The sequence below is a fragment of the Lepidochelys kempii genome, chromosome 2, assembly GCF_965140285.1.
Source record: "Lepidochelys kempii isolate rLepKem1 chromosome 2, rLepKem1.hap1, whole genome shotgun sequence".
Classification (NCBI taxonomy): Eukaryota; Metazoa; Chordata; order Testudines; family Cheloniidae; genus Lepidochelys; species Lepidochelys kempii.
The window spans coordinates 184,512,079-184,524,681 of NC_136381.1; the positions used below are offsets into that span (position 1 = coordinate 184,512,079).

Below are 12,603 nucleotides of genomic sequence, written 5' to 3' on the forward strand. Positions count from 1 at the left end.
ATAGTTGATGGGGCTCCAGCCTGTTACACTGCCTCCTGTGCAACGAGCACATGATTTACTTGGCACTATCTGCAGTGCTGGGCTTGGCATAGTCATTTATCATTTGTGTACTCTTATAACACTTAGGGGCCCTAATAATGAACCGGGACCCTGTTGAGCTCGGTGCTGTAGAAACTCAGAACCAAAAGGCTGTTCCTACCTGGGGTTGGCTGTGGCTCCCTCTTTCTGCACTAAAGGCTGGTATAGTCCAGACTAAAGCTGATTTACCTCACAACATGACACCCCAGCTGATGATGCAAGATGCTTGGCTATCCCATTCTGTGGGGCGGGGGGGAAGAAGGATTTATCAATCTTGTATGGCGGCCCCTCCCATTACAAAAACTACCCATCTTATACATGCAAGACATGAGGTTGTAACTTTGCACCTGTATTGATTCTTTTCTCTAGGAGAAAAGTGAGTAATTTAAACACCTCTTTTGTGAGGATTTGAACAGACTTCAGGAATAGGTTTCCTTTGATGTTGGCTGTATCTCCACATGTGGAATGAGCAAGAGCGGCTGAATCTGGCATTGATATTCATAGATATGTATGGCTCTGATCATCAGGCCTTCATACAAAGATATAGATCCTTAATTTCTATCCGCTGAAAGCAGAGGCAAATCTAATGAATGCCAAAGAAACTAAAACTATCGTTAGTTTCCTCAGGTCTTTGGCTCTGTCTTTAATCCCACCTTCTTCTTCTTATCGCTATGACAGAGGGAGGAACTGATGAGTACCTTCTAAGAATCCAATGTGTTATAGAACTAATGTGTTCAAGTGTGGACATTTTATAGTCAGAGTGCTTTGTCATCTTCGACTTACTTACCATGAGCAATGAAAACCTCCAAATTTTTTAGAAGCGCCTGAGCCTGTAGTCAGCCTGCCAATCTCATCCTTGAAGGATGTTCCAATGCGAGGAAGACTTTTTACTCCTAACACCCTGGGTTCCCTCAGACACACGGTTCCTCAGCAGGACTGCAACTCAGAATGCCCATGAATCTAATACCACCAGAAAGAAATGTTACAGGAAATCCAAACCCCCCTCCCAGCTACAAAAGAAAAGTGATAGGAGGACTGTATTCAGGTATTTCATTATGTTTAAAATGCATGGGTTTGAGCCCTCCTGTTAGATGTCAAATTTCTCAATGTGTGTTTTCAGAGTTAGGAACGGTGTCTCTAGGAATCATGCCTCTTTCAAAGTGTCTGGCTACATGCTCTGACCTGACAATTACCTACTGTATACCCATGGGGAGACTGAGAACTATCCTGTGCTTTATCTGAGTTTTAAGAGGAAGATGACAGAGACAAATTTTGGGTATTGCTTTTATTCTGATGTCTGCACTGCATATATTCCAGAAATTTTTACATAAAGTGGAAGTGTTCACTTAACTTGGACCAGTTGGGTGATCAAGAACTGTGCTCTGCCAGGAATCAAAGATTCAGTCTGTGCCAACATGGGTATGGTAGAACCTTTAGTGTTCAAGATAAACTACCCTAAATCCAATCTCCTCCCAAACAGACGACTGTAGGCAGTGGGAGTCCTGCTAATTACTACTCAGTGCAAAGCTTTCTTTGTCAGGAGGGAGTACAGAGTTCTACCGTACTGAGCTGATCGTTCTGTCAAAATTTCAGGGGAGCAAACTCTCACTGTGTAGTGTTCAAGGGTGTGGGGGCTCCTACATGCCAGTACAGAGTGTAGAGATGTACCACTATGCAAATCTCCAATGCCTACTGCCTAGGGAGCCAAATAAGGAATTGCTTTAAACTATGCTAGCCAAGGGGCTGGAATGGGAGCTGCTGTACAAGGCATGAGGATTCCTACCTCTGCCATCTCAGACATCTGCCTGTCAGCTGGCTCAGTTATAGAGGATGACCGAAGACTTTGCCCCAAGGGAGTAATTGTAATATGAAGCTCTGGGTACCCAACTACTCAGAAATGAGTATATGCCTTTATTTTTAAATTGTTTCTAGATTATGCTAATGTCAGCAATTGAGTGAGTTCTGCTTCCTTTGGATACCATATAATAACTGCATGAGTAGCAGTCAGTCAAGTTCCATTTTTCTTGACCTGACAGTCTTATAAAGAACATAATCAAGACTTTCCACAGAGAAAATTGGGTTGTGATCCTAACCATAAAGCTCATTGTAGAGTTTTAATTTGTGCTACTCACACCAGGACATTAAAAAAAACAGAAACCCAGTTGCAATTATTCTGAAATTGAATAACTTTTTGTTTTCATTTTAGTTAAGAACAGCATTGGACAGGATAGAAGAGATGGAGATGACCAACAGCCACTTGATGAAAAGGCTGGAGAAGATGAAGGCAAACAGGACTGCGCTTCTAGCTCAACAATAGAAGAAAGTATTAGAAAATGGAACAAGTTGTGCACTGCTCCTTGAAATAACTAGCCCTTAGCTTGTTTTAATACAGACTTTAATTGGCACAAACTATTTGAACACTGAGCTGTTCAGTAATATTTTAGTTGCAGAATTAAATGGCATACCTTTTGTAACTTATGAGAGAATGAAAAATTTGAATTCCTATGTGAATGATGGTGATTTTTATTTAGCAGTTTAATTGTAGAGTCAGAGCTGAAGCACCATGCTGTATGATTGACTTATTACTAGAAAACATTTGTTTTCACAACTGTGGAATCAGGTTTACTTAAACTTTTTTTCAGCTGCTTTAATGATGCTTGAAGACAACTGCATGAGTTCAAGAGGACACAGTCTTTTAAAAAATAACAAATGTACTTGCTCAAGACATCACACAGCACAAGTGCCTTCTATATGGTGCAATTTAGACTTCAAATATGTTAGAACTAACCTTTGAAAGCAGATAACATTTATTTTAAGATACAGTTTTGGGGTCTATGTTCATTAAAGTTTATAAATTTTGATGGAAAGGTGCATTTTTGTAATATTTAAATTTATATAAAAATAAAAAATAGGGACTATTATAAAACTTGCTTTTTTGCATGGGTGATAGCACATCTGAGTTCTAGCTTATTTTGCCAAGGAAGTACTAGCTCAGCTACTCTTAATATAAAAACAGGGACTTTAATCACAGAAGATGGTTTATTGTACTTTGTAAACTTGTATAGCAACTGCTGCTTATGTGTGGAATGAAACTTTAGGGTGGAAGGAGAGGTGAGGAAATGTCTGAGGAGTTCATTAAATGGACACTGTACTGGCTAGAAATGAGTGGCTTTTTTATATACAATCTTACAGAGCTATAATCTATATAGACATTTAAACCAAACTGCTCGCTTTACCTGTGACATTCTGTAAGGTGCTCTAGTAAACATTTGGGAGGGCATTAAATGTTCTTACATTTGCTATTTGAGTTATAAGTACAGATAAAAGGTGGGTTTAACTTTTAGAGATCAGAGCTAAAGTGGATGTTTATCAAAAAAAAATTTCTGAAGTAAAGTCTTGCATACAGATCTTCACAGCTCTCTATCAGGAAATCTGCTCCCTTTTGAGGCACCTCAGCTGCATCCTGAGAGAGGGATGCTTTTAACATGGCTGGAACATTTCAGTACATCAGTCTCTAATGTAGCTCTTTGCTGCTGTATTTCACTATAAGTTACAGTAGTTGAATATAGACAGTTTTACTTCTGAAATACTCTTTCCTGAAAGGCAGTATGACAAACTCCTTTCTTCCATTAGTCATCCAGTTTTATCCCCCTTGTATGAAACAATGGGATACACCAGTGAGTCCATCCAACTGAAGTATTCAACACCTCTCAAAAACTTTATACAGGTCTGGCAGATTAGCAAGCTGCAAAATGTTGCCATCTTCTGTGAAGTGTTTAGGAGGCAAAAGGTGGGTCCTAAAAGCTTTGTAAATAACATGTTCCACAGTCCATTTCCAAGATGTTGAACCAGATCCAAGCTCTTCACTCTGAAACAAAAGTTTGGTTTTAAAACACAACTACTCTAGTTTTATAGAAATGTAGCTCTTTTAATTTTATAGAAATTTAGATTTGATACATTTTTCAAAACCTTGACTTTTTCCCTACTAAAACAGCTACAGCTGGAAGTGCTAAATCATTTACTTTAGTGTTTGCGGATTAGTTCACTATCTTGATAAATAAAAGAAGCCACTTGTCAGCCTCCAGATAACCACAGCCCCTCACTACCATAAAGCAAACTGTGCTAGCTCTAAATTAAGCTAGAGAAAAGGTTTGAGTCAAAATACCTTTCAAACATTTCCAGTGCAGAGTTTGGGTGTAAAAATCAAACTAGTCTAGCACTTTATATGAAGTGCTCCTCTTGAAAGGAGAACAGCGGCTCCTTCTGCAAATGTTCTGCTTAGGCTAGTAGTAGAAGTACTTAGCTTTGCATAGCTAACACACAAAAAATAACTATGAACTGGACTGTTTTCTGGCACAACAATAGTTTATGCAAGTCCAGTCATGCAACTCACTTGCAAGGGACTGGGTTGACAAATGTCAGCATAATTTGGGCTGTGGATTGTTCGTGAGATATACCTTTTCAGCTCAAGCTGAGTTTGCAGGGGATTGTAGGTAGAAAATATTTTCCCCTACAATCAGCAAACACAACTGCCACCATTGAGTCATCTTCTGCCATTTTAATCACTTAAAGGGTCTAATTTTTGTGGAGATTTTACTGAAACAATCTTAGAAATGGGCTAGAAGGGACCTCAAGCGGTCATCTAGTCCAGTGCCAGTCCACAAGCTGCTGGTCTGCGCACACACTGGAAAAAAAGAAAATTGCCAGTCCCCCACATCAGATAGCTTGAGAAACACTGATTTAGTCCACCCCTCTGCTGAGACAGGATTGAGGAGAAGTAGAGAGGTGTTTGCCTACCCTGTTCTAAAAAGTGGGATTTGACAGCCACCTCACGTAACCTGTTTCACTGCTTAACCTTGCCTTAGAATGTTTTTCCTAATATCAAACCTAAGCGCATTACTACTTGTCCTACCCGCCCTGCACATGGAGGACTCATCCCCATCCTTATAATAGTCCTTCACATGCTTGAAGATTTATCGTCCCCAACTCAGCCTTCTCTTCTAGTTTAAACAAGTCCAATTTAACCTTTCCTCATAGGGCATGTTTTCTAAGCTTTTCTGGGTTTCTCGCCTCTGGATGCTCCAATTAGTCCACATCCTTAAGTATGGAACCAAAACTGGATACAATACTCCAGCTGATGCCTCCCCACTGCCAAGTGGAACAGAACAATTATATCCTGTTTTATATAAAACACTTGTTAATACACCCTAGAATGACATTGTAATGCTATAAAAAAAATACACAGAGGGCAGGGGGGAGAAGAGGAGCAAGAATGTGCATCAGTTTTTCCACAAATTCTTGGCTCAAATTGGATTAGGATCTCTTGTAGCTCAGCTCAATGTCCTAACAGGGGGAGATGCCTTAGTTTTCTGGTTTGAGAAACTGTGAAATTACAGGTAGTAGTATTATTGCTTTTGCATTATTAAGAAGAAACTCAAATTCCACACAACATGACTAATCAATTTTTGGAAAGTGCTTAGTTGATACTGATTTGGGCACCCTGAAAGAGTAATTAGGCATTTAAGAGATTCAGCCCAAACATACACTTTTTGGAGGTACATGAACCAGTTAGTCTTTGGGAGAAGTTACCCTGTATCGAAGCTGTGGGGCAATGTTTTTAGAGCTTATTCTCAGTGTTTTCTTTCTAAGCACATGGGAATTCCTTATTTAATGACTTTTCTAAATACACGTTCTTTTTGCCCTGTAAAAGCAGCCCTCTTCAAAGGATAAGCCTGTGTATTCTTTCAGAACCCTGTTGCACTGTTATTCAGTTCACCCGATTCCACAGAGTGGGAGACTAGTCATGAAAGCTGTTTTTACAATTCAACACAAGTGATTTACCCAGGTGACTGCAGCAGCATATGCAGTTACTGTACCTGCTGGTTAGTCAAGTCAGATTCCTCCACTATATACTGCTTTCTAATGGAGTAAAACATGGCACATTCTTTACTGAGGCTTTCAAAACATTCTTTTTCTTCATCCCAGTTTACCTGTCAAAGCAGAAATTTGATAAGAGCAGACATTTTGTTTCAGAATCTGAAATAATTTTGAAGGAACATTACTGCTAATTACTAGTCAGTCAACTTAATGCCTGGTTAATTAAAAGTCAAAATAGGCTACTGTCTTGGCCATTTGGTGGTGTAAGGTTAGGATACAGAGAAAGCAAAGCATAGCCTAAAAGTCTGCCTATCTTTGAAAGTAAAATCTTTTTTAAAGTTTCTGAACATTCATTTTAATGTATTCTTATATAGTGAGTATTTAGCAATGAATGGACTTAAGCAATCAGTGCAGTTTTCCTTTTAGAAGAGAAAGTTTAGAGCATAGCCCCTATGTCAGCATCTGTATTACCATTATGATAATTACGACTTTGGCAGATATTTAAAAATGCTGTGTATGGTCATTTGAGGCAGGAATGTTGGCAGTTGTACTTTTGCACCAACTGCTTCTGTCAGAACTGGGCCTATGCCATTCTGTATGAACTCTTCTCCCCACATCAATTTCTGGTGAATTTCTTAGTGGTTGAATTATTGCATGCCTGCCTATTAGTAATTTCATTTTAGAGAACATCTAAAAACGACGAAGAAAAAAGGTAACATTTGCAGACTCGTTAGCTTCCCCATTAACTAACTGCTGAACAGCACCATACCTCTGTGGCTAAGCGAAGGATAAACATAGGTAGTCCCTCCAATGGTGGAACATAGTTGTCTATCAGGAGGGGTAATCCAGTAAGGTTTCCATCCTGTAAGCATAACATTTCCTTTACATGTTGAAATATCTATGATTTACCTGCTAGCCATATCAACACACTGCTGTTTGCTGGACAGTAAGTGATTGTATTTATCAGGTGGGTACTAGCCTTAAAGCAAATCAAAAATATTAAATATAGATTCCTATTGTGCATTACCAACACCTAAGAGTTAGACAAATAACCTTATGACATAAAAGCAATAGCAGTAGTCACCTCATCAATTTCAAAAGAGAAATAGTCTTTCAGCATTTCAGTCTTCTTTTTTAGAAACTCGACAATGTATTCAGCAAGTCCTTCCTTTGGGCCATCTTCTTCTGTCCAGCCACTTTCAGTGTTCTCCAAGGCTAGCATAGCCAGATCATACAGCGGAGCTGGCTCCTGTAAGTGACCATGAGGTACGATACAATCATCACTACCACCCATACACTTCACCCCTTCAAAATCCAGATGTTCCTCATGAAGCAGTCAATTATTTTTTCCCCCGGAGAATACAGAAGTATCTTTACAAACACTCCCTTCTCTAAAGACCACTGCAAAATACAGTGGCATATTAAACGCCAAATGTTAACACTTCCTAATACATTTCTGATGAAGCTAGAGCAAAACAGAAGGAATGTTTTTACACAATCTAGTACATTAACAAACACTGACGCTGTTTAAGGAACAGAATCTGACTCTAATAATAAAGCAACCACTACCAGAATAAGGCAGAGGGTTGCAGGAAGAGAAAGGATGATTAAGGTAGCTGAATCCTGACCAAGAGAATTCCAGCTCTGTCTCTGCCCAAGAGTTCTTATGTGATGCTAGACAATTCACTTAGACCAGTTTTTTACAGGTGGTCATTAATTATGTGAGCTACCAGACCCATATATGTGAGGTTAAAACTTTTGTATCAGATCATTCTCTCCAAAACCTGCATATAAGATTTGAAGGGAAGTTACACTTACTGACAACCTCAGAACTCCAAAGTTTGCAAAGTCATAAAGAAGAATCTGGTAGAAGAGTTCTTGGCTGAATTGGAGGAAAAGAGTTAATTTGTTATTGAAACAACCATTTCTGTCTAATTTTTTGTCATATGCATATTCTCTCCTTTGCAATGGCAGAATCGTAGAAAAAAGCAATACACCTAACAAACCACTAAATGGCCTGGCAGTGTGTGCACCTTGGGAGTTAAACCGCAGAAAGCTGCTTTACTGTGCAGAAACTTGCCAGTGTAGACAAGGCCTTAGCTACAGAATGAACCTTATTACAGCCTGTTAGAGCTCTATATACTGATGTGTTAGGATCTCATGGCCTGTCTATAAAAACATTTAGTTCAAGCCTGTGGTGCTCTAACTACCTGTGTGGATCTTGCTGGTGCAGGTTAACAGTTCATTAATGCACTCTGATTAATCCCATTTCAAAGAGGGGTAGACCAAAGCACTGTAACAACCAACACATATCATCAGATCTGCATACTGCAGGGTAGATTCACAGCCTATCTTGCCGAGAACTAAATGTTTGTGGAGACAAACCCTTAATCTCCGAACTGTGTGGTGTTAGCCTGGGAGAAAAGGACTCCGATTCTGTGCTGATAAAAGACCGTACATAACTTGATACCTCAAGGCAGCAGGGCCTAGGTTTGGCAGGGTTTTTTTTTGTAGGTTTACACATACAATTTGCATTGTCCTTATATTCTGCAGGCTCTGTAATCAGGCACAGAACTGATTTTAAAAGAATTAGGTTTCTTGATGTTTCAATAACATAGCTATTCAAATGAACGGTATCGGTAAGTGTGATGTACAATCAAATTCCTTTCATCCTCTGGGTTTTTAGTCAGTGGGACACAACACAGTAAAGTGCATTTTAATGATGTAGCAGTAGCCCATACATTTTGCAGGATCAATACAAAAAAATAAGATGATTAAAAATTTGAGGTCTTTCACACTTGAGTGTTCATCAAATCACAATTTGGCTAGATTTCAAAGGCAGCATTCACAGTACCTTTGTACCTCTTTCTTATTTTTACTACTCAGTTGTGTTCACCAGTTATTTCAGTTGTTAACACATCTAACAGCATGAATCAGTACGTTTACCTGAGTTGGGTGGTATTGAGAAGATACAGCTTTGTCTGGTATTGTGCCAGTGCCCACTGTGGGCTAACACAACCAACAAACGAGTGATCACGTAGCATCTCCTGAAGACCTGGAATAATACATCTAACAACATGAGGTCGTATAAATTCCCCCCAGCCCAGATCTGCTATAGTCTGCAAAGTATCTTGATTATTCAAGTTGTGAAAATCTCAAACTACTACTTGAATACTACTATACACTTCAGTCCAAAATAAATAATAAACTAAAAACTACCAAGGAAATTCTAAACACTCCAATAGTTTAATCCTAAAATAGATAAACACAATGTATGAATGAGAAAGGTTCTATTAAATTCGAAATTAAATTAAAATCTTGAATATTTTACTTGAATTTTATCACATTTTACTGGAGAAGTTCCTGGTTGGAAAAGAATAATAAATACCAAACATGCCTAAAAGAAAGCTGGTAATGCAAAAAACCCCTCCACAATAAAATCCAATTTAAAAATTGACCCTGCTGTTGTGCCTACTCGGGCTATACTCACCACTGATACCAAGTATATACGCAGATCAGGGTTCTTAGCTTTTTATTTGCTTTCCCAGAAGAAATTTCTGTCCTCATTGTTTAGAAAAAGTGAGCTTATAATAAAAAGTGAGACTCTTCAAATGAAGCTCTGTTCCACTTTAACGCCGCTGCCTCTTTTGCCCCACCCCTGGCCAACGGGGGGCGAGGGGGGGGGCCGCAAAAGGAGTAGCTGCCTCAAGTCCGGGGATTTAAAAGGGCCGCTACCGGAGCCCCGGGCCCTTTAAATCGCCACTGGAGCCCTGGGCAGCACAGGCCAGGCAGTGTAGAGGGGCTGGCTGGGGAGACGCTGACCCCCGCTCCCAGCCCTGTCGCTTCAGGGGCTGGAGCCAGCCCCCGTACCGGTAAGTCTTCTGACACTTTTATAACTCATCAGGGGTGAAAGTAACACCGATGTATTTCACTTTTACAAGCCTTTCTGGTATGTATTTCAGAGACTTAATGGAGGTAACACAAAATGGAACAGTTACTCAAATTCTGACTGCTATCATTCTGGGAAGTTTTTTGGTGGCTACAAAATAGCTGCAACTACAATGCCTTAATATTTAAGCACTGAATGGGTGAACTAGATACACCAGGATATGACATTTTGCACTCAGTACTAGCAGCCAGCATTGAGGAGTTTCAGGAGATGATTATTAAACCCTTTGATTGCTAGGAGTCAAGATTTCTTAGCCTTAGCAGCTAACGCAGTTATCTACAGATGCTGGCCTTCTTAGCTGTGGAATTTCCCTGAACCTTGTTACCAACCAATTAAAATTAACTAGACAAAAACTGTCATGCCATATGATTTCCAATACCTAGACCAGCTTAATAGGGCTGGAATGTTTGAATGGATGCCACTCCTATTGCATTTAAATCTCACTAACAAACAAGGATTGTGCTGTGCAGCAGATGTAAAGTGAAACACCACCTGAGAGGAAACTGCCCTAAGCATCTGCAAGATGGGAATAGTATTTTACCTGTCACAATGAAAGTGGTTCCCTTTTCCTCATTCAAGTAAAAATGGCATGCACAAACTACAGCAGTTTAATTAATCTGTCCCATCATTGTTTCCACTATAAATCTATTTTCAGAGACTTGCAACTAGGCAATAAAAAATTCCTGTGAACATGGCTTACCCTTGAACATCTCTGCATGCAAATTAGAGAACAAAAAAGAAAAAAAAAATGTATCTTTTTGTTTTACAAAAGTTCCATTGTTTAAGAAATCTCACTTTGTCCCTGTATCCAGAGCAAATAAACACAGAACCTTGCCATTTAGCCTGCAATTTTGCAGGCTGTTCATCTATGGGGTGAGTTAATACCTGTATCTGGAATGGAAAAAAGCCTTACATTAAATTAGCGCATTTTGTTTAGTAATGTGGTTTAATATGCAGGCTCACTAAAGGGTAAACCAGCCCTTAGACAAAGTGTGCACCTCTCCCTTTCTACGTGGAAAATGTCCGTGCAGAAGCAGATCATCATGGTTTAAAAAACTTAATACAAATTTTGCTCTGACAGTTGGATTAATTGAACACGGTTCCGGTTTAGCAGGTCAATCTGCAAGCTAAAGAAACATGTACAAAAGCCCCAGCAAGCTTTCTTTTGTAACAAACAGACTTCTTGTACCACTTCTATAGAATTATCTTAAGTAGTCCAAGCAATCATGTGTTTAACTGTCAGAAAAATAACCATCTTGAGGAACAATTGACTTGCATACTTGCATGTGCTTGGCTACTAATTTCCTCTTGCAGAGTCAACACACTGGTTAGGTTAATAATCCTTCTCTTAGGGGTGCAGGCAGCAGTCATTCCCTTTCTGGTATCATCTTCCTCCATTTCCACATCCGAGCCTGTCCACTGTCTCTTTCTGCAATACAGAGACAAAGCTCATTAGGATGATATACAAGTATATACGCAGCAGTGAAGTGTGGTAACCCTACATTAAACCGCAATCAGGAAACCCATCTAGCTTTCAAAGAAAGAAAGATTGTTTTGGTTAATTTCCAAGGCACTATTTGACAAAACAGGGCAACTGTCAAGGCTATTTAGGGATCCATCTTACTAATCACATTGGACAAATTAACCGTTTAAAGGCCCAACTCAACACCCATCAAATTCAACAGGAGTTAGACCAGTCCCTAAAGAAGATACCACAAAAGCTCCTGTGTGTTCCTTAACTACATTTGATTTTCTTCAGTATAATGAAAAATAAGCTCTCTCCCTGATAGCTCTGGACAAACTGTAAGAGCAGCTCTAGTGGACAAGGCCTATTACCAGGGCCTCCCCTGACTGGCTGCTCTGGGAATCCTCTTTTAAGAGTTTTGCATATAGTTAAATAGCCCCAGGTCAGATTATCTTTTATAGAGAATATCTGCAAGACTGGAGAAGGAACACTGTGTAACCTCCCTGCACATTGAGTTTCCTCCTGTACTTAATCCTCCCTACATGAACATAAGGGATTGTGATTCATACATGATCACCTTAAATAAAACATACCCTATTTACTTTTCACCATTTATGCTGTTTGTTTCCTTTATATTCATCTCTCACCTTGGAAAATGGTCATTTTCACTTTCTGATTCTCCAGCAGCAGCTCAAGGCTTGTGTGTTATGGTTTAAAAAAGAGTTTAATTCCTCATGAAAGTTCAAGACAATATTTGTTCATATTTTGTTTTATAGCTTTCCTGATCCCTTTTTCTTAAAAAAGCACCCAAACTTGACTGCACACCTGCATAAACAGCAGGGTGAACTGATTTAAATCACCTATTTTAACCATGATTCAAATCAACAACCAGAAAACCCTGATTTGAATAATCAATATTAATTGTTTTGTATTTGTACATTTTAGTTATTGTCACAAAGAAAAGCTGATTCTCATTGGTTGGTAACTATTAAAACATGTTGATATCCAACTAATTACACTAAATTTGGTGCTTCTTTTTGCTAACCAGAAGGATGCACTATACCTATTACATTTATTTAAGCAACTATAAAACTTAACTTACATTTATTCAGATTCTAAATTTTATTATTTTTTATAATGAGTGATACTACTCTTATTTACTAGATATTAATTTGCTTTACTTGCCATTTGTATCAAACTCTATTTGGATGGAAATTCAATTATAAAATGCACA

General features: G+C 39.0%; 2 protein-coding genes across 13 annotated transcripts in view; one reads left to right on the plus strand and one right to left on the minus strand.

Annotated features, from left to right (window-relative positions):
* Positions 1 to 3,240, plus strand: part of LRRFIP2 (LRR binding FLII interacting protein 2) — a 138,269-nt gene extending 135,029 nt beyond the window's left edge. For all 9 annotated transcript variants that reach the window (XM_073333006.1, XM_078851723.1, XM_078851722.1 and 6 more), the window contains one exon: positions 2,285 to 3,240. In XM_073333006.1, the coding sequence (XP_073189107.1) occupies positions 2,285 to 2,395 (111 nt within the window). In that variant the 3' untranslated portion in view covers positions 2,396 to 3,240. The remainder of the gene's footprint in view (positions 1 to 2,284) is intronic.
* A 185-nt stretch (positions 3,241 to 3,425) lies between these two features.
* MLH1 (mutL homolog 1) overlaps positions 3,426 to 12,603 on the minus strand; it is a 32,164-nt gene continuing 22,986 nt past the window's right edge. For 3 of the 4 annotated variants that reach the window (XM_073332995.2, XM_073332998.2, XM_073332999.2), the window contains 7 exons: positions 11,185 to 11,333; positions 8,902 to 9,010; positions 7,774 to 7,837; positions 7,040 to 7,204; positions 6,725 to 6,817; positions 5,955 to 6,068; positions 3,426 to 3,946 (listed from right to left, as the gene is read on the minus strand). In XM_073332995.2, the coding sequence (XP_073189096.1) occupies positions 3,779 to 3,946; positions 5,955 to 6,068; positions 6,725 to 6,817; positions 7,040 to 7,204; positions 7,774 to 7,837; positions 8,902 to 9,010; positions 11,185 to 11,333 (862 nt within the window). In that variant the 3' untranslated portion in view covers positions 3,426 to 3,778. The remainder of the gene's footprint in view (positions 3,947 to 5,954; positions 6,069 to 6,724; positions 6,818 to 7,039; positions 7,205 to 7,773; positions 7,838 to 8,901; positions 9,011 to 11,184; positions 11,334 to 12,603) is intronic. The other variant, XM_073332997.2, reaches the window with a different exon arrangement.